This window comes from Stigmatopora argus, chromosome 5 (assembly GCF_051989625.1).
Source record: "Stigmatopora argus isolate UIUO_Sarg chromosome 5, RoL_Sarg_1.0, whole genome shotgun sequence".
Lineage (NCBI taxonomy): Eukaryota > Metazoa > Chordata > Actinopteri > Syngnathiformes > Syngnathidae > Stigmatopora > Stigmatopora argus.
Window position 1 is genome coordinate 18,481,629 of NC_135391.1, and position 22,463 is coordinate 18,504,091.

The window sequence follows — 22,463 nt, forward strand, 5'->3', positions numbered from 1 at the left end:
AATTTTGCAGATATATACAGTTTCGTTCAGGGAAAGTGGACTCCCCTTCAAGGACTTGGACTAAAAGACCGCTAATCCTGCACAGTGTCACAGGGTGCTGGAGCCTATCCAAGCTGACTTCTGGCGAAAGACGGACTACACCCTAAACTGATTGCCATTCAGTTGTAGGGCCCACCCAGAGACAGACAACAATTCGCACTCACAATCACACCGCCACTGTACGGGAATCGATCACATGCTGCCCGCTCAAGCGTCATGTGAGTAACCCACTGCACTGCTCAGGCGGCTTCTCAAAACAATTCATCGATTCAAATTCATTATCAACTAATTCGATCACTAATTGACAAACAATTAATTTCTCACCCATGCTCTGGACTGAGAGGCAAGATGCATTCAAGTGTTTTGTGTTAGTGCAGGACCTCATGCACGTCTCCATGTTAGCAGGTGCTGTTATTGGCGCTAATATCTGATACTGTATGAACCGAGTCGTCTGGCACACAAATTGCCCCAGAGAGGATTGGAACAGTGTAGATTGTATTTGTCCAGGAAGAATGACTAGTCTGCAAACACGCACACTGAGATGGACGAGAAAAGCTTACAGGCTTATTTCATTTGCAGACGACTTCCTTCGCGGCCAAAGATGAAAATTGGATCACGCCTTCTCCATCTGGAGACTTCTTATTCCACCCTTTCTCCGTCTCCTGGATATAGCATCCATCCATAGTATTTGTGGTGAGCTGTATGCTTATACGTTTCTACTCATATTATAATGAGACTATTTAAAAACATTAATATGTAATTTGATTGGATTGGATAACTTTATTCATCCCGTATTCGGGAAATTTCGTTTTCAAATTAGCAAGAGGGTGAGGATGCAGAAATAAGAATAGAATAGGAATGGGCAGCCTTGTGGTGTAGAGGTTCACTCGACTGACTTCGGTGCGTGCATTCGCTGGTGGTGGCATGATTGTGAGTGCAAATGGTGGTCTGTCTCTATGTGTGCCCTATGGCTGATTGGCGACCAATCTAGGGTGTCGTCTGTCATTTGCCCGACGTCAGCTGGGATAGGGTCTAGCAACCCCCTCAACCCTTACGAGGATGAACGAATAAAATGTAATGGGGCGGCTCGGCAGAGGAGTGGTTGCTGCGTAAGCCTCAAAGTTCTGGGGTCCTGGGTTCGGTCCCAGTTCGGTCCTCACTGTGTGCAGTTCTTATGTACTCCGGTTTCTTCCCACATTCGAAAAACATGAATGGCAGGATGGTTTGACACTCTAAATTGCCCCTTAGGGGTTTGAACTCTTGATGGCAGAACTGTGAGGTGAATGTGCCAACCACTCTTCCGCCACGTCGTCACTTCAATCAACATGCAACTTGTATTCACCTACAATGTATATATAAACAATCTATATTCATATTTGTCGGTGATGTTCTTCTAATTACAGTTGTTTACTGTGTGCACGCATGCAGAGGAGTCAACAGGGAGTAGAAGAATGATCACTGCTTGTAATAAGGTCGGTAGCAGAAGTCCATTACAAAGGGAAAACAATGGGAGGTCTATTTAGAGTGGTCTAAGAACACAAGGTGAGGCTTACAAAGAATGTGAAAAACACAAATGAGGAAAGCCCCCAAAATGGGAGGTTTTATATATATATATATATATATATATATATATATATATATATATATATATATATATATATATATATATATATATATATATATATATATATGCATTTTCTGGTAGTGCCTTCAACGAATCAATCCAACCCTCAAAAACTATTTTATGGCTATAAAACCTCTACTGCAGCTACAGCTCCGACACATAAAAAATAATCATTAAATTAATGCAAAAAAATGGGGTAAAATCCACTTCCTAGCAGCATTTCATGATTAAATACAAATACTGGAGCTTTTCAGACATTAAAACCAGGCCAGGGGGTGATTTTCCCGGGAAAAGACAGCGAAGAACGTCAATGGCGTACGGGCAAACATTGCCCGAAAATGGGGTAAAATCCAGCCAAAAACAGCATTTATTAATTAAATACAAATACTGGAGCTTTTTAGACATCAGAACTGGACCCGGAGTATCATTTCCCCGGTAAAAAGACAGCGATGAACGTTGATACGTCCATACGTGAAATGACAAAAAATGCACTAAAATTAGGTAAAATCCACTTCCTAGCATCATTTATTGATTGAATACAAATACTGGAGCTTTTGAGACATTACAACCAGGCCAGGGGGGTGATTTTTCCAGGGAAAAGACAGCGATGGACGTCAATGGTGAAACGCCAAAAATTAAACTGGGGTAAAATCCACTTCCTAGCAGCATTTTGTGATTAAATACAAACACTGGAGCTTAAATACAAACACTGGAGCTTTTCAGATATCAGAACTTGGCCCACAATTGAAATATTATTTAGGAATATAGCCATATTTGTAATTTTACTCACCAAAAATCCTTTTTACACAATATCCATCCTCCTTTCTTTCTTCCTTCTTTCCTATCGCCATCAAAGCTAATGATGAAAGTCGAGCCTGTCCTGTCATATTTCCAGCATAGTCCGTTTTGAAAATAGCATTAAATCAACACAACAATTTACTATTTGCTTGTGGAGCTAAGTTAGCGCGCTGAAAGTTATCCAATCCAATCCAATCCAATAATTTGCTGCGTTCATCGGAGCCCGTGAGCCAAGGATAGCGCTCGTAGTTAGCGCACTGAAAGGTCCGAACACACGCTTTTCCCGGCTGTAACAGGCTTGCTAGCTTCGGAGTTGACCGCCCTTTCTTAATGATGTCCATTTTTTTCTGGAAAAGTCCGTCTGGAAAATAGCTTTGTGAGCAAACAGAATCAATTTGTTTTTGCTTCTGCTTCTGTCGGCCATAGTGGGTGGAGTTTGCGATCTCGGCTGCCTCGGGTACTGCTTTGGCCCGCCTACTAGCCAATCATAGTTTGTGAAAGCAATGACATGTCCCAGCCAGCAAAATGCGAACGCCTATGAAAAATCATTGTGGGGTTGCCAACTCAAAATCTGATTGGTTAAAAGCAACCGTCTAGTTTAATGTAGCAGAGCCCGCAAGAACTGATTGTGAAGGCTTTGAGGCAGATCTGATCTGGCAACAAATAATGGCTGAAATATGATTGGTTAAATGCTTCAATATGAAAACACACATCTGGAAGCAGTGCAACCAGGGGGAAAAGCAATGAAAGGAAGCTAACAGACCATTTGGAATAATAAGTATTGATGGACAAAATATAATACGATTCAGATATTTCTTAGGCCAGCAGAGAAGGTCTTGAAGGCCCTGACGGCCCGCCACAGATATATATATATATATATATATATATATATATATATATATATATATATATATATATATATATATATATATATGCACCCTCTCCAGGATGTGTAAGTATTGTCCTCTGAAATTATGACAACCAGTGTGTGAATCAGAGAGCAATAAAGAAGATATTCTACATGATGAAAATGCTTCATTGCAGTTGGACGGCAAGGTCAGGAGTTGAAGTGGTTCTGGGGGGCGAGTGGGGTTATGTTCTCTGCATGAGTGAATGTGTTTGAGGCAGGCTGCTCCTGTCATATAGCTGATGAATGGCCTCCTAAGTATTTGAGCCCTGTAAACCCTTAGCTAATGGACTACAGCTGATTGCTCCCTCCTTTTTTGTGTAGTTTGCGTGAGGAAATTAGAAACATGTACATGCATGGCTAATAATAATTTCAACATAGCACATTAAATTGTGACAAGTTTGTGTTAGTATTGGAAGTGTGATGGTGGAAGTGCACAGTTTAGATTGAAAAAAAAAACTTGAAGTGTAGTGAACATTGAATACAGTAAGTTTGATAGACACCAAAAACAGAAATGCTCCATTCAAATCCAAATAACTCACATCAACAAATTGAAAATGATGGTAGATAAGTCATCAGCCAGTTTTTGGTAATATGTACAATCCTGCCAAGATTTGACAAAAAATCTCCAGTAAATTTCCGTTCCCTCCATTACTTTGCAAAGGCACATGCAACAACCACAAAACCATTGACAAAAAAAAAATCCTCCAAATGTCCCAAAATCAACAGGAATTGGCCCAATATGGCCCTTAAATCAATAAGAAAAGATCCGAAATCAATAGAAAGTAAATGAATGCCACAAAATTAACAGGAATTTACTCAGAAATCACAGAATGTGACTTATAAATGACACAGTAAAGTGAGCGACCACAAGATCCCCATAAAAGCTCTCTTTCAATGTGTGAAAACTTTTATAAAAAGACAAACTAAAATGATATTGTACTATACCGTGTATAATTGTAATTTAGTTTTAAAAATAGTTTTAATGTGGGCAGATGACAGAGTGGTTACCACGTCCGCCTCACAGTTCTGAGATCGAAGGATCAATCTCCGGTGGGTTCCGACTTTTCTGTGTGGCGTTTTCATGTTCTCCCTGGGCCTGCCTGGGTTTCCTACATAGTGCATGCATGGTAGGCTGGTTGAACATTGTAACTTGTCCCTCGGTGTGAGTCTGCATGTGAATGGTTGTCCTGCGATTGGCGAGCAACCAACTCAACATATGAATACTAGTTTTACGGGCAGCCTGGTTGGTGAAAGGTTACCACTTTAGCATCACAGATTTTAGATCAAGGGTTCAATACCATGTTCGGACAATCCCGTGTCGAGTTTGCATGTTCACCCCAGGTATGCGTTCGTTTTCGCTGGATAGTGTGGTTTCCTTCTACATCGCAAAACATGCATGGTAGGTAGGTTGATCACTCTAAATTGCCCTTAGGTATGAGTGAGCGTGAATGGTTGTCTGTCTCCTTGTGCCCTTCGATTGGGTGGCCACCAATACAGGGTGCTGCTGCATGGTGCCTGCATTGGCTAGGATAGGCTTCAGAAACCGCCGTGATCCTTGTGAGGATAAGGCGGATGAAAAATAAATGAATACTATTTTTATGTAATTATGTATTCCTGAAATGCCCCAGTTAATAAATGCTTACATTAAATGGTACTGCATAAGGAGATGATGACACAATTTACCACCATTTTAGCGATATATAAACACAAACTTCGTTACTCAATCATAGTTCAAACAACACAAACATTATACTTGTTCTCAAAGCTCAGATCAAAGTTCTTCTTCTTGTGTTTAATTATCTACAAAGCATCCGCCATGGCGGGAGTCAGCTTCAAAGGCCCGGATGATGGACGAGCATCATGTCTAAGAAATGATATCGGACAGGAGCGTGAAAGCGAGTTAACGCGAGCGCGTGAATGTGACGTTCCATAATAAATTTACATTGGCGGAACCATGAAACCAAAAAAAGACTACTAATGATGTGAGCATAATGAAACCAGCTAAACTAAGTGGAGCAGCTGCCACTGTCATAGTTTCATGATCATAAAGTTTGGGAAGTTGAAATTTAAAAGTAGCAAAAAGGTTACTATAGCAACAGCAGCACTAAAGTACCAAAAGTAAAGTAATGAAATGATGATTTTTCAGTGGCTTTGACGGCGATAAATGTCCAATCCATTTCTACTACTTATGAGTTTCAATGCGATTTTTATATGCAAAAGTTACTGTTTGGTAAGGTAAAAATAAATCAATAATAATAATTAACATTTTTAGATCCCATGCGATTGGCTGGCCACCAATTCAGGATGTCCCTTGCCTGTTCCCCGAAGTCAGCTGGGATAGAAATACAGCAACCCCCCCCCCCCCCCCCCCGCGCGACCCGTGTGCGGTCGTTTGGGCGCCGGTCTTTTGGTCGCCGTCTTTTGGTCGCCGGTCTTTTGGTCGCCGGTCTTTTGGTCGCCCGGACCCAAACAACGGGCGACCAAAAGACCGGCGACAAAACAAGGTAAAACAACACGGTCTACGCATCAATAAAAGCCAACAATGGCCCTGAGCAGTTTCACTGAGTGGACGTGTGAGTGTATAAGAGTTTGTATGTACATGAGTTGTCCCCTTAGGAAGGGACGTCAGTCAGGGTCTTAACAAGTTCTCCAACAAAACACAATAAAGTATGGGAAATTTTGAGCTTTTCTTTAGCCTAATAATTAATAGGGCATTAAGTATCACTAAATAATAATTCACAGTTTGTATTTAGGAAATTTGAGCAACGATTTAAATGGTAATTATCAATAACCTTCCGGGCGACCAAACGACCAAGTATCCCCGTACCATGCACACTCACACCCATACCTAGGGGCAATTTAGAGTGTCCAATCAGCCTACCATGCATGTTTTTGGAATATGGGAGGAAACCGGAGTACCCGGAGGAAACCCACGCAACATGCAAACTCCACACAGATGGATATGACCTGGATTTGAACCCAGGACCTGAGAGCTGTGAGGCCGATGCGCTAACCTCTGGCACCACCATTTTTGGTTTAAATGCCATGTCTGGTCTACAATAACCACCATATTCGAGGTATTACTGTAAACAAATTAGTTAGCTGATTAAAAAAAAGGTTTTGCTACCGCTAATATGCTGAAAATTCCATTACTCTTTAGATTATAAAATGACAGTCAACTTTAAAATACAAGTCATTAAAAATATAGTTAACTACTGAGGGAAATTGAAAGTGTCGTTGATAAATTAAATTAGCGTATTTTCATACCTATAGGGGGCACTTAAAAGTCTAAAATTTTCTCTAAAATGGTCGATGCGCCAAATCGGTCAATGCCTTTTGTCTGTGCACTACACTCAATTTTTGTATGGCCCTGACCGCTTGAGTGACTGGTTTTATTTCTTGCCAGCAAGCTACTTATTGCGATCAACCCAGCGGATGTTTACCCTAAAAATTGCCTCCCCGCGAATTCCAAGCATTATGGTATATCCATTCAAAACATCCCTGGGGAGTGGCAAGGCATTTGACTCCCGTGTGCTCTCAGCGCTTTTAACCCTCAAAAACACTCTCAATACTTAAAGGAACATCATATCAGAGCTATATAGAGGAAATGCCTGGCGTGAATGACAACACAATGCAGGTGTGAACGCTTGGAAAATGGACTGAAGCCATGGATCGAACACAATTTAACAGCTTTGCTAAAGGATTGCTAACAGGTTGCTAACGGATTGCTAACGGATTGCTAACAGATTGCTGACGGATTGCTGATGGATTGCTAACGGATGGCCAACATTGAAGTTCGGGCAGGCAGCGTCGCATGTGTTACGTGATGATTTGGAATGAATTGTCGATGCCGATATAACAGCGAGGAGAATTAAAGACTTGGGAGTGATGCATGTCGCGAGTTACAATGGATTATGGATGACTGGGCTTAAGTGACGGCCAGCACTGTTTGAGCTTTCGCCAAAGCCGGAATACACAACTCTGACTGACAGTGGAGCCTAGCATGTTAAACACCAAACTCTTTATATCAGAGTGTACCTTTGACCTCAATAAAGCATTATCAAACTTAGTTTTGCTCGTGCTGTCTTAAAAAAAAACATGCTAGTGCCAAGCCTAACATACACTAGCAGCTAGCATAACATAGGTACGCTAGCAGCTAGCATAACATAGGTACGCTAGCGGCTAGCATAACATAGGTACACTGGCGGACAGCATAACATAGGTACGCTAGCGGATAGCACAACATAGGTACGCTAGCGGCTAACATAACATACGCTAGCGGCTAGCTTAACATACGCTAGCCTAGTGTCATGCTAGCATCGTATCGGACGAGGCGTTCAATGTATTGACAAAAAACAGAGAATATACCTGCAAATGACACTGCGCCCTATCACACGGTGTGTTTTATAGGTGTGGAAATACGGTACTATTATCACTTCTGTTGTTCTATTTTTTAATTATTATTATTTTAAATTAGAGAATATTTACTATTAACTCATTGCGCCCAATGACAGCAATAGATATTTAATTCGTTTAAACTAGGAGGAATAGCTGGTGCCAGTAAACAGTTCTAGACGTCCAATCCATTTAAACTAGAAGGAATAGCTGGTGCCATTAACAGTTCTAGACGTCCAATCCATTTAGCCTGGGAGGGGCGAATGCACATGGATTTGACGTCTACCGCCCTCAATGGCAGTGAGTGAGTTATATGAGTGCTTTATAAAGGATTAACATTCCATCCTGAAAGGATACACAGTGAGATAAACCCAATTTAGCCGCACACTTGTCTAGCGGGTGGGAGACAGTTTCATGCTAAATGGCTGAAAAAACAAGGGGAAATTGATAGGTGTGACATAAAAAACAATGAGTCACAAAAGAGGAACACTGGCTTTTTGCAACATGTGAAAGTTTAATGTGGAGGGAAGAGAGTGTGCCAACTCTGTGGGGAAGTTGAATCTAAAATGATAACAAATTATTTGTCTAAATATTTCATCTTGGATGACATTTGTGCTGCTACTTTTTCATAATTTTGCATGACAGATGGCCACTTGGAAATGTCTGTCAGTCCATGGCCAAAAATGTAACCACCTTTTTGGAATTATTTGGACTAAATTGCAATGGGTGCCTGACAGAATTAGAAGCCAAGAATTACAGAACTCCTACTATTTTTTTTTCCAGTTGATTAGATTTTTCATATTGCCACCCAAAGGTTAGTAGTTTTTTTCACCTAACTTCGGTGCGGGCAGCATGTGATAAATGCGCACTCGGGGGCCGTGTCATTGTGGGTGTGAATGGTTGTCTGTCTATATGTTCACTCTAAGACTAACTGGCGAACAGTCTAGGGTGTAGTCCGCCTTTTTCCCAAAGTCTGATCCAGCACCCCGCAACCCTGACAAGGATTAGATATGTTAAAAATGAATAAATTTATATTTTGATCAATTTGTCAACAAGACAAAAATGAAATGATTCATTAAAGAGTTATTCTGAAGTTCCTTTTGGGCAACACTACAAGAGGTAAAGATTGCTCATTGGCTCTGAACCTAAAGTGTGTCTCCAGTGATATTTTTTCACCCTAAATAATACATTTGAATTAAGACATGTATTAGGGTAGATGCACTGTTTTGGAGAAGATTACAAAAAAAAGCAAGCCGAGCAAATTTCCTGGAAACGTTGCAACGTCACAAGATGAAGCTGAACAGTTGAATGCAACACGATGGCAGTCTTAACGTGTAATCTCAGTGTGAATGCGAATCAGTGAATATTTATTAAAAGGGCGGACAATTTCATACACAATGCATGTACAATGCAATGTACTTACTGTACAGGTAAAGTAGCTTGTGGACTTGATCAGTTTGTAAGGGAATATGACAGTTGAGATTGATGACGATGAGAAAATTAAAGGTACAGTTGTGAACGCAGGGGCCCCAAGCACTAATTTAACTTATTAGCTACCATTTTGACTGGGAAGCAAATGAACTCTCAGCGGGTGCTGGAGACTATCTTAGCCAACTATGTGCACCAGGCGGGAGACACCCTGAATTGGTGGCATGCCAATCGCAGGGCACAAGGACATGACCATTCTTTCACGCTCGTACTCTTACCTAGAGGCAATTAAATGTGTTCAACCAGCCTATCAAGCATGTTATTGGGGAAGGAAACTGCAGTACCTGGAGAAAACCCACACAAGCTCAGGGAGAACATCCAAACTCCACACAGAAACCTCAGAATCCCCTCAGGATTGAACCCCTGATCTACGATATGTGAGGCCAACATGCTAACCACTCCTCGACCAGGACACCGCAAACAGACATAATGCCAAATTAATATTCATGATATCTATGGGATGTGTATTGCTTGAGTCAATAACAAGTTTCCTGAGATCCTTAGATTTTTTACCTAATTCGAATTAGATTCCTGTGGAAGTTCGGTATATAAAAATACCATTGACCGTGAAGGAATGACTCTCACAACTATTCCAAAAATGTCACTGTGCCCTTGCTGTCAGGTTTCATTGGATACTGCTCTCACTCAATCAAAGAATGAGCGTATTTCCGCGGTTGGATAAAAGATAGTCTGTAGTTCCATATTGGCTGTCACCAATTTGTAAAACCTTAAATAACCGAGCAATGTGTGTCCTTCAGGGAAAGAAGAGGACACGTATAGATTTGGGACTGATTCGCAAACCTTTTTAATTCAGGAGAATAGATGACACTGGTTTCTGATAGTGTGCTTGATCGGCCTCAAAGAGCAATGTTCCCGACAATTCCCTTAACTTATTTTGCCCTGAGGGCCCTGGACACCAGTGCAAGGCGGGGACAAATCAAAACAATAGGGGCGGAGAAAAGAAAAGGTGATCTATGAAGTAAAATGTGAAATAGGCTGGCAACTGAAGCTTTGGGGTTATACTGTGGAGAAACTCTGAAAAGTGGTACCCTGAGATACGAGCTTAATTCGTTCCGGGACTGAGCTTGTATGTCGATTTTCTCGTAACTCAAATGAACGTTTCCCATTGAAATGAACTAAAAAAATCTGCCTCAAGGCCTTCAGAATCAGTTCTGCAGGCTCTGCTGCATTAAACAAGCGTCGATAGGACTGTTGCTTTAACCGATCAGATTTCGAGTTGGCAACACCACAATGCCTTCTCGCAGGCGTAGGGATACGTCATTGCCTTCTCGCAGGCGGAGGGATACGTCATCGCTTTCACCAACTATGATTGGCTAGTGATAGAGTGGACTAGCCAGAGCTACCAAACTGTATCTGGAGCGAGCTGCACAAGCAAATCTATTGCTGTGTCGATTTAAAGCCATTTAGCCAAGACGGACAATGCCAGAAATACGACAGGACAGGCTCGACTTTCATCATTAGCTTCGATGGCGATAGAAAAGAAGGAAGAAAGAAAGGAGGATGGATATTGTGTACAGTTAAAAAGCATTTTTGGTGAGTAAAATATGGCTATATTCCTAAATAATATTTCAATTGTGGGCCCGGTTCTGATATCTGAAAAGCTCCTGTGTTTGTATTTAGTCACTAAATGCTGCTAGGAAGTGGATTTTACCCCATTTTAGTGCAATTTTTGCAGTTTCACCATTGACGTCCATCGCTGTCTTTTCACCCGCCTGGCCCGGTTGTAATGTCTGAAAAGCTCCAGTATTTGTATTTAATCAATAAATGCTGCTAGGAAGTGGATTTTACCCCATTTTAGTGCAATTTTTGCCGTTTCGCGTATGGATGTATCAACGTTTATCGCTGTCTTTATCCCGGCGAAATGATAATCCGGGCCTGATGTCTAAAAAGCTACAGTATTTGTATTTAATCATTAAATGCTGCTAGGAAGTGGATTTTACCCCATTTTTGTGCATTGATTTATTGATTATTTTTTATGTGTCGCAGCTGTAGCTGCCGTAGAGGTTTTATAGCCATAAAATAGTTTTTGCTGAAGGCATCACTAGGAAATGCACGGACTGCCACTATATATAATATATATAACCTATATATATATATATATGTGGCGTATATATATATATATATATATATATATATATATATGTGGCGTATATATATATATATATATATATATATATATATATATATATATATATATATATATATATGTGGCGTATATATATATATATATATATATATATATATATATATATATATATATATATATATATATATATAGGATTTTTAGCCAGTGTGGAGTCCAGTAGGTACCCCAGAGTGTAAAAAAGGGGGTTTAATTCCCAGTAATAACATACTGCACCTGGCAGGCTCAGTCGTCCATGTTTGGCTGGCGAGCTCAGTTTGACTTCCTTTTGCATGCGTTTCGATTGCTCCCCTGCATAAATATCCAAATAGTGGAGTGTGCCATTATACCATCAACAACCTCTTAGTGGAGTGCCAAGCGACTGGAACGGAATAGGGAAGCGGATGGTTAGGAGGGGGCACGGAGGGAGGTAAGAAAATGGGGAAAGATGAAAGCAGAGCAAAGAGGAGAGAATGTTTGGAGGACCGCATCAAATGCTAAGAGCCAGCGAAAGAGGGACAGGAAAAATATGGATAGACTGTGATATGTAAAGAGTGAATAAACTGAGAGAAATAAGGTGACGGGAAGAGAAGAGATAAAGGAGCTATTGGAAAGTGAAAATGGAAAGCTGGTAGGTTTGAATAATGGAAACCAAAGGTGAAAGATGGAAGAAGGTCATTAACATCTGTTAATTAAAAGTCTGTTTGGTTGGCTAGCTTCGTATGTCAGAGCTTTTAACGTTCAGGCTGACTCTTCTCACTACCTTTATTTCATCTTTAGGGCAAATGTATGCTTACGCTACGATAATAAAGTTGTATTGTGAATTCTTAACTCATTGGCTGACGCTGATCATACAATACATTTGACTTGCATCGAAGTTCAGTTGGTGTCAACCCTTCCAATTCAAATTGATTGGACTTCTTCTGGCAGCCTGGTGGGTGAGTGGTTACAGCGTCTGTCTCAGAGTTCTGAGATGAAGAGTTCAACCCTAGGTAGTTTCTGACCTTCCTCTGGGGAGTTTGCATGTTATCCCCGGGTTTGCGTGGGTTTTCTTCAGGTACAGTAATCCCTCAAATATCACGGATAATGTAGACTAGACATAGCCATGATAATCGAAAAAACGTGAAGAAGGATCACCCATGTTATAAATACCATACTACATGTTTTCGCGCCTATACAAAAATACACAAAAGAACACTTATCAAAAATGTATTTATTAAATATTATAGTTTTAGGCATATGAAAAGACTGTAATCTAATCTCAACTTCTGAACCCCCACTGTGAAGTCGATGCGCTAACCACTCACCCATCGGACCGCCAGACTGTATATATAAATATAATCTATATATTAAAATAAATTGTAAATACTTTACTGTACTCCCAGTGAAAATAGTTCATCTACGCTTGATTTAAATAAAATAAAAGGTTATTGGGAGCTTAGATCTTCAGGAGGCGCGTTAGGGGAGCTTTCCAGGAGGAGCTCTTGCGAGAGACTTTCGGGCACATGGAAGGTGTTGATGGGGAGTTGTAACCGCTGTTTCTTTTTGGTACAAATATGCTTCTGTACAAGGACATACATAAACCTGTCAAGACGATTGCCATATTCCATTGCTATGACCATGTTGTCATCAATCATTTTTATGAACTTTGGAACATGCATGGTAGGCTAATTGGACTCTAAATTGCCCCTAGGTATGAGTGTGAGCGTGAATGGTTGTTTGTCTCCTTGTGCCCTGCGATTGCCTGGCGACCAGTTCAGGGTGTCCCCTGCTTTGTGCCCATAGTTGTCTGGGATGGTCTCTAGTACCCCGCGCGATCCTTGTGAGGATGAGCGGTTCGTAAGATGAAAGAATGACTGGACAGTCTTCTACTGGTGGCAGACTCATTCACATTCACAGCCCTGCCCTCCAAGATACCCATGAGTTGCTACGCCGTGACAAAAGGAGCACTTATCAATCTTCCCAAGCTCATGATAAATGATTAATGAGTTCATTGCTAGTAGATGTCAAATCCAATTGATGTGGGAGGATTAAAGCAAATTATTTTCTGTTAATTTGCTCCGAGAACTCCTAATTCAAAAAGTTTGGACGTCTAGTACTGTTAGTGGCAGCCACAGAATTCAGCAGTGTTAGACCAAGCTATGATAGTTAATTTGTTATAATCATGAATACACCGTTTTAGTATTAATTTGTATTTTTTCATTTTTTTGTGTTCTTTTTTATTGATATTGGTAAAGTTTCGGCATTGGCAGATACCAAACAGAAATTGGAATCCTAAAAAAATATATATCGGTGGAACACTAATTTTAACGCAAAATTATTTTTAAAAAACTGCAATATTGCATTTTATTATTAATTGATTTAGGGAAAATGTAACTAATTGTGTCAAAAGTGTAGATACACTGCTCTACAAATTCAAAACTTGAAATACCAAGGCACTCAATGTCACAATAATTTTCATGTTTTGGTAGAGAACTAAAAAAAGGTATTGCTAAAAAAAATTCAAATGAACTTGACTTTAGGTTAGTATCTTTAATCAAGATTTAGAGTAAAATAAAAGAACCTAGTAAGTAACCTAAGATAATTTAAGAATTTTATTTCATTGTACTTACAATCTTAACATGATGTATATGACCGAATTGGAAGGTGTTTTTTTTTACATTGTAATATCGAATTGAATTAATCAAATTGAATCACAATTTTGATCTAAAATTCAATTAAATTTTAAAAAACATTATGAAATGTACAGCCCTAATAGGTATGTGTAATGTTTAACCAATGTGGTGTGAATGCATTTTAGAGCACTATTTTACTTGACCATTCTCATCCTATTTTTTCATATTCAGTCAGTGCTGATGATCCTGCAAATAATAAAAATTCTTGTTTTTCCTCCTGTTAAGTGCACATCATTAAAAGCTAACTTCTCATATCATGTCTAAGGCGAGAACTCATCCAACTCACAGCTTGTGTTTTGTTTTGCGCATTCATAATAGCATTGCCTCTCTCATCTTCCCACATAATATACTAGAAAACTTTCCTTTTTTGCATCCAGACACAGTTTTTCCTTTCAATTATTCCTTAGAATGAATATGTTTTGATTCCTTTCCAAAAGTATTTTAGCACTTTCGTTCCTAGTCAGACTACAAGATCTAATCCTGGAAAAAAAATCTGATATGAAACTGTTTTCCTCTTCAAATTTTGTTCCCCTTCAAGGAATGAAGTTTGTAATATATTATCCATTTTTTTTTATTTCCACCAGTTGGTGAAAGTGGCAGGCAGTGTTTTTGTATTTTGTTCCCAAGTTTTGTGTTTGAGACAACTCAAGAACGAATTAAGGGATTATTGTCAAACTTGCTATTTATATCATGAAAAAAAGGTAATGAGATCAATGGACAAACTGTTCACAATGTTTTATTTATGTATTTATTTATTTACTTACCTTAAAATGTTTTGGGGAAGACATTTATGTTAGGAAAAATATCTTTTCTTCAATAAAAACATCTTACTTTTACAAATGCTGTATTTTTCATAAGAAAATAATGTAGATAAACCATTATTTGCCATTCTGTATATTTTGGGGTGTCATGTGATCATCAAAATGGATTGGACGTCTTGGATCGCCAATGGCAAAACAATGAATTCAATTCCTATTTAAAATGACAACTTTCTCTCCCTGTTGCAAGTACAAGTAAACCGTGTCAATATGTGTATAGCTTTGTATAAGCACAGTATATACTCTATCCTATTATGCTAAAATAAATCACATTTCTTCGGCACCCCCTTCCAAAGGCTTCCTTGGTAAACCGTGAATACACTCCCACTCGCAACAAAATCACACACTCATATCGCCTACACGACCAATGCTGGTTGGGTGAGCCATCTGCTCATTTATTTCTGACAACAAACACACCTGACAGTACTGAGGAGCCGCTAAGTCCATTTCACTGTTCACTGAACAGCACAATTGAGTAGACTAGATGGAGGGATAAGCTGGAACAAAAACATAACGGACCCCGGGGAGGACGCTGGGCGTGTGTGCATGGACGCACTGTTCGCGCACAAAGCAATTTCTGACAGAATCACAAATGTGTATCCCTCCATCAGCACTGGATGTCATTGAACAAGATTCAATAATGCCACAAAAGTTGGTGGCTTTGTTGAGGTTGGAGACAGAAGATGATGGAGCGATGTGCTTGTATTGCACACTGTGATACACTGCAATGTCATGGGAGCGCATTTGAATAACGAACAGTCATACAACCAATATATTGAAGGGTATGAACTAATACTCTATTACAGCTTTCACCAACATATATAGACATAACGATTGGGACACACATTGGAGTAATTAGATTAGATTAGATTAGATAACTTTATTAATTCCGTATTTGGGAAATTTCACTGTCACAGTAGCAAGAGGGTGAGAATACAGACACAGGAAAATACATTTTAGAAATAAATAAATAGGTAATAAATAAGTTGGTAAATAAATAAATAAATAAATAAATAAGCATGTTACTGAAATATATTGGAGCATTGAGTATGCGTGTGTCATGAAAATACAGTTGAGGATCAAGGAAAACTTGTGGGCCAGAAGAGTCAAAGTCATTGATGCATTGTCAGACATTTACTGAACAAGTCATTTCAAAGTTGGAGGATATTTTCCCATATGTCCTATTCATCAAATTTTAAATAACCAAAATGCAAATGCTCAAATATACAGTTTCTGTGTTCATCTACGAGGCCAAATATTTACATATAGTATATTCATTTGTGAGCTATGCTAAGGTAACCAAGCCCTTATTACCTATCTATTTATGTCTAAAATGCCTTTCCTATTCCTGCATCCTCACCCTCTTGCTACTGTGACAACAAAATTTCCCGAATACGGGATGAATAAAGTTATCCAATCCAATCCAATCCAATCCTTTGGTACCGATTATTGAGGAAGATGTAAAAGTCAAGGTTTTGTCAAAAATTGTTTTTCAAGAATGCTTAAATGGTCAGACAATAAACAAAATAGAGAACACTCCCATGGAACTACTGTAGCACTGACACATTGCATATAGACAAACCAATTTACTGTTAATTAAAATCATTTCTACTGTAAGAGGTGACTTTGTACTTCTGTTCATAATGAGCAACATTTTCAATGATACGTAGCATCAAAGCTGGCAGACAATTACAAAATGTTTGCTTACCTGAAGATCAAGAAGAAGGAAGAAGGTGGCAGAAAAAGAACCGGACGTGGCGTCAGTTGGAGTTCAAAGGAGAAAATAAAAAGAGACAAGACATCACTTTGTTAGAGCATTAAAAACGCTTGTAGCTCTCAGAAACAATTACACTTGTTCAGACATTTTTTTTTCTTTTCTTTTGAGCATGTGAAGCAAATAATTAACATTGTGCGAGGTTCTTAATGATTTTGTCTCTCGGGAAAAAAATCCACAGGGATGTTCTTCTAATCATACAACAAACTAATTAAACATATTTGCTTTGGCTTTCATTCAATTAGCTTTCATTGATGACAATGAATGTCCAACCAATTGAATTGGGAGGGGCTTTAAAGAATTATTCAATTCCTGTCAACCCTCCTCAAGGGCAATGAAACTTCCTCACTCACTGTCAGCCTTTTCAATTACAATGGATTGGACGTCCATTGTCCTCAATGGTGGCCAATGAGATAATAGTAGAAAATACTTTTATTTCACACTCAGAATTAGTTGGCAGTAAATTGCAAGGCAGAATGACACAAACAACTATTCCTGTTGACACTTGTACCATACATGTTTTTTTATATGAAGTAGGAAACCGAAGCACCCTGAGAAAACCCACACAGACACAGGGAGAACATACAATCTCCACACAGGATTTGAACCCTCAATTTCAGAACTATGAGGTGACTACGCTTACCACTCTGTATTGTGACGTCGCAAATATTCATAATTCATGTTTTTTTTTGTTATTCTAATTTAAATTAGGTGGTCACTGGTAAAGCCAGTCAATTTGAATGGAAGGGCTGTCAGTCAATGAACGTTTGCTCATTCCATGCCAACGCATTCCCATTTCAATTGCATTGGAAATCTAACATCCGCCACCGATGGCAGCCAATGAGTTTATTTGTACCTCAAATCATTTCTCCGTCCCCAATTGCTCATTTTATTCCTTGGTGCAAATACTGCGTCTTATGATTTAAGACTGTTTTTACTACTACTGTTTCTTTCTACTGTCCATGACCTGTCAGTCCCATTCCTGAAACACTATTGCCTTTCTTGACTTATTTCCACTGACATTATGGTCTTGATTTGCTGTTCCTATTCTAGACCAGAAGCACAAGACTATAAACTCTTGAAATCTCTTCATTGACCTGATGTTTACATTTCTGTTTTGACATTCATAGCCTTTTCCCTGACTTTACCTTACCAGTTACTCGCTATTCATAACTGGCCATTGTTTTGCCTGGCTTTAAATGTTCATGGAAGAAATATGGTGCTTTCGGGAGATCTCAGCCTTCAAGGTTTTGGGGCATTTTGGGGGGATTTTTTTGCGAAAAGTGGAAAAACATTTTTAACTAGAGAGGATTTTGTGTGGTGTAAAGACGCAAAACATTTTTTGCACCTTTGTTCACAATTGCTTGTTTGCTGACCTGAGGTGTAAACCTGGCCTAAATCCTGCTATTCTTGACTGCTTGTTCTTCAATTATTGCTTTTCTAACCTGATTTTTCCCCCAACTTCCTCATTTTGTCCTTTATGTGTATTTCGGGGATTACCATATTTTCACGACTACATGGCGCACCACATTATAAGGCGCACCCTCAATGAATGACACATTTTATATTTTTTTCCATATATAAAGCACACTGGATTATAAGGTGCCCTGTCTATTTTCGAGAAAATTTAAGACTTTTAAGTGTGCCGTATAGTCGTGAAAATACGGTATGTTTTCTGATCGACTGTTCAATTTCTTGATTTTATACTTTGGTCACAAATACTACATTGTGATGCATTGTGAATGTTTAATTTAGGTATTCACTGGTAGACCTCCAGTCCATGGAGCTGCGAGGGTGGCACCAATTGAATATTTATTAATTGACTGACAACCTTTAAATAAATTGGACTTCTCTATTTGTCCATGGCAACCAAGGAGTTAATGCAAACATTGCTTGTGCTGTTAAAAGTCTTTTGTTTAAATACAAAACACAAAGCAAAGTCCCATCGGGTCCAATCAGCATTGATGAGTCGCAGGACCTTAGCGATGGGGCATAATTGCAATGTCTGGCTTGGATCAGAAGTGTGCGAGTTTTGTTTCTGTTCATCTAAGTGTGAGATGTGAGGGAAGAAACGGTGGGACAGGTTGCTATTTAAGAATTCAGCTTACATCTGTGAGGAAGGGACATTATTCATTAGTCTTACTATGATAACCAAGTGTGTGTTATCACTAGTGTGGGTGTAGCCCTTATGTGTATTTTACTGATGCTTTACCATGATCATGTTTCACAGGCTTCTGCAGTCCAGACGTTTTAACAACGCCGTGTTTGCCTTGTTGAATTTGCTGAGAAACAGTCAAGAAATGCAGATAACACTCCCATAAAGTGTTTTTTTGGGGGGTGTGGGGGGTTATGTCTAGTTTAGCCACTAGTGAAAACACTATTTAAACATATTCTCTCTCTTGCTCTCTCTCTCTCTTTCACCCAATTACTAGCAAAAATAAACAAACAAAAAAATACTTGACTCAATAGGTTTCATCATTTTCATCAAATATTAAAACAAGTCTGTAACCAACTCCAAATATGTAAACACATAATCCCCCCAGCTAAAGAAACACTCTGTTTCTTAGATGATGTGATGATTTTTTACATCTGATTTCCACTTTTGCTCCCTTGCTGTGCTGCCATGGAACAATTGATGTAAAAACATATGTAAACACCAACAATTCCAGCTAAGTCGTCTGATCTTTTAATTACTAATAGCTTTTAACAGCAGGGGAAAGGAGAAAAATCACCCCCTACGGATGCACGCACACACACACACATGGCAAGAGGGCTTGATTCCACCTGGCATTATGATGATAATCAGCCCGTGATTACTTCCTGATTTTGGAAACCTTTTCAGCTGCTGTTGACCTAGTCCTGCTAGATTTGTACGCTTTACCACTTCCTGTGGGATTTAAAGAGCACTGCTCAAAAATAGCTGGGCCCAGAGTCGTGGGGGTTGATCTAAACAAGCTAGCTCAAAGGCCTTTTTGTTGCCCAGGTCATTACCAGCATGTCCCATGTCTTCCATCACAGCCACACGCACATATATACACATGCATTTATAAACACATACAGTTGTACCTCTACATACGAGCTTAATTCGTTCCGGGACTGAGCTCGTATGTCGATCTTCTCGTAACTCAACTGAACGTTTCCCATTGACATGAACTAAAAACAAATTAATTCGTTCCAACCCTCTAAAAAAACACCAAAAAAAGGATATTGGATTTCTTCTAATTCGCCATCTATTAACAAAGTAACACATAACTAGTGGTTTAATAGTGATAAATGTGTTTAATAGAACTAAAATTAGACGGATTTCGCGGAGGGTACAGCGACATAGAGGCAGGCGGAGGTGGGGAGGGGGGGATTTCCACGGTGACGCACTGTAACAGAACAAACAAATTTAAATTAACTTGGATTAATATATACTGTCAGGAGTGGCTCATTTGTCACTCCTGGCTTGCCGTCAGATCAGAGCAGCTGCAGACAATCCTTGATTGCCTCCCGGTGTGGGTATTTAAGCACCACACAAAGGATGGCTCATTGTCGGATCGTTCCTGCAAGTCCTGCATGCGTCCTGCATGCTCCCGTTTTGGTTCCAAGCCTTTGTTGATTTGTAGATCCCTGTTGATTTATTAAAGATGTTGTTTTGAAGCTAACTGCCAGGCTCCCCTCCTGCTTCCCGCGCCTGGGTCATAATCCATTCCCGATCGTGCCACGACGACGCGGCGCAATCGTAAAAAATACAGACACACTCAAACATATGTTTAATGTAACTTTATGAATTCTAAATTCTGAATTCTAATTTTTTTTTAAAAATTTTTACCTTTGTTCTCCGGGTTGACTCCACCCGGACATTTAGCGGGAGTTTCTAAAACGAACGCATCAAGAGTTGTTTCTTTTTGCCTTCCCTTCAAAATATTTCAAAAATGACGCGAACAAATGTCCTCACAATACGATAACGCGCGACCACTTGCCAGCTTGTCAGGGTGCCTCTTTTCTACAAAACCAGAAAACTCTTGCCACTCCGCTAGCATGTCTTTGATATGCTTTGTAGCCAGGCTCCCCCCCTCGTCCACCTACTTCTCACTACGAGTTCCCACAACACCTCCAAATGTTCACTCTCCTGGAGCTCGATTAAATCCCGTGTCATCAGTTCTTCGTGGTGCTCGGCGATTAGATCATTCACATCTGCCTCGTTAACCTCCAGCCCCAACGAATTTCCAAGTGACACGATATCATCCATGACAACGAGCAAGCTCTGTGACACGGGAAAATGCAAGCTCCGCCCAGTGCTCGTAGATATCTGTTATACACGAAAGAGATGCGGCAAAAAAGACTGAGTGCGCTACAATGATCAACAGCCTCTCATGTAATGGCCACTTAGCTTTCTCGCATCTCGAAATTATTCTCGGATCTAGACATAATTATTTGCTCGAAATTTTCCTCGTATCTCGAGCATCTCGTGGGTAGAGGTACCACTGTACTGTATTTTCTCACCGATAAGCTGCATTTCTAACTAAAAAAAGATGACTGAATCAAGGGTACGGCTTATATGCGCCCAAAACTTACAGCGTTGCTGTATTCTTTTTCACCAGTAGATGTTGGCAAATTAACATGTACTTTTTGTTGTTATTTCCTGTTTTGCAGTAAGAAAACAACCATTACTGGATGAATTACTAACTTCCTTCTGATAGTGACCCTAATAATGTGCTTTTTATTCATACAGTATCTCAGAAATGCCACGTGCGATGATTTTTCTTAAGATTTTCCCTACATAGTAACACATTTGTACTCCCTATTAAAACCATGAATATGGAGATGAAAATTGTGAATCAGGAGGCGGCTTATACACGAGAAATTGTAAAATTCAATAATTTTAAGGCAATTTTAAGGGTGCGCCTTATATGCGAGAAAATATGGTATATGAGGAATGTTGGGGATTGGTGCCACTATGTGAAAACACGTGCTCATAAGTGAGGGTGTGTGTGTGCTCTTCTGCGTCAAGGGCCTGTGTCATCATCAGACGATACCGCTAACGCTTAGCTAATGCATGGTTCTCAACGGTCACATATTGAGCTTGTCTCTCATTTCAGGCCATTTTGATGCCCTACACTGCATTTCACATTTATCCCACCGAAAAAAATATATACTAATGTGACTTTTTTCATAATGTTGATATAAAAGTCACCGGATCTTGAAACCGTCCCATTTACATTTGCTGCGTAACTGTCATACTATGCGCTTTTAGTATATTCTGGTCTAGATGTGCAAAGGCAGAGTCGATGGGTCTGTATTGTAGCTGATGTAAGGTGAGTGATTTGATAAGTAAATATTTGCCACCAGCGTTTGGTTTTGAATTAAGCTTTTTCAGCATGACAATTGTATAATAAAAAAATACAAATTGAAAATAAATGCAGTAGAAAATATTCAGTCGCAATAAATGCGTATCAAAAATTTGGTTTCCAAAAATGCAGTTACGAAAAAAATCACCAAAAAATCAACTGCAAAAACTTCGGGGAGTATCAAATGACCATTGCAACCCCTTAATAGTTTGGATGTAAAACGCTCTCAATGGCTGTCAATGAGTTAATAGGATCAGTAATTGATATCTTAAGTGCCCAAGTAGTATACTGGTGGGATTTCATCTTATTCCCTCAGGGGTCACCACGGCAAAACCATATAATCGCCCTTTAGATGAACATTATAAATATAAATTCAAATTGCACTTTACATCTGACCACATAAACGTCTGTAAATCACTTTTGAGCAGACAATGATGTAATATTGTTTTTGTTTATCTTTAAAAAT

At 39.4% G+C, this 22,463-nt stretch overlaps 1 protein-coding gene across 3 annotated transcripts in view; it reads right to left on the reverse strand.

Annotated features, from left to right (window-relative positions):
• The window catches only part of LOC144074277 (netrin receptor UNC5C-like), a 238,936-nt gene that overhangs the window by 137,238 nt on the left and 79,235 nt on the right, over positions 1-22,463 (reverse strand). The window contains exon 1 of one of the 3 annotated variants that reach the window (XM_077600615.1): positions 20,736-21,022. The exons of 1 other annotated variant lie outside the window; for it this stretch is intronic. In XM_077600615.1, the coding sequence (XP_077456741.1) occupies positions 20,736-20,898 (163 nt within the window). In that variant the 5' untranslated portion in view covers positions 20,899-21,022. Of the gene's footprint in view, positions 1-20,735; positions 21,023-22,463 lie in introns of those variants that run through there. One more of the 3 variants, XM_077600616.1, reaches the window with a different exon arrangement.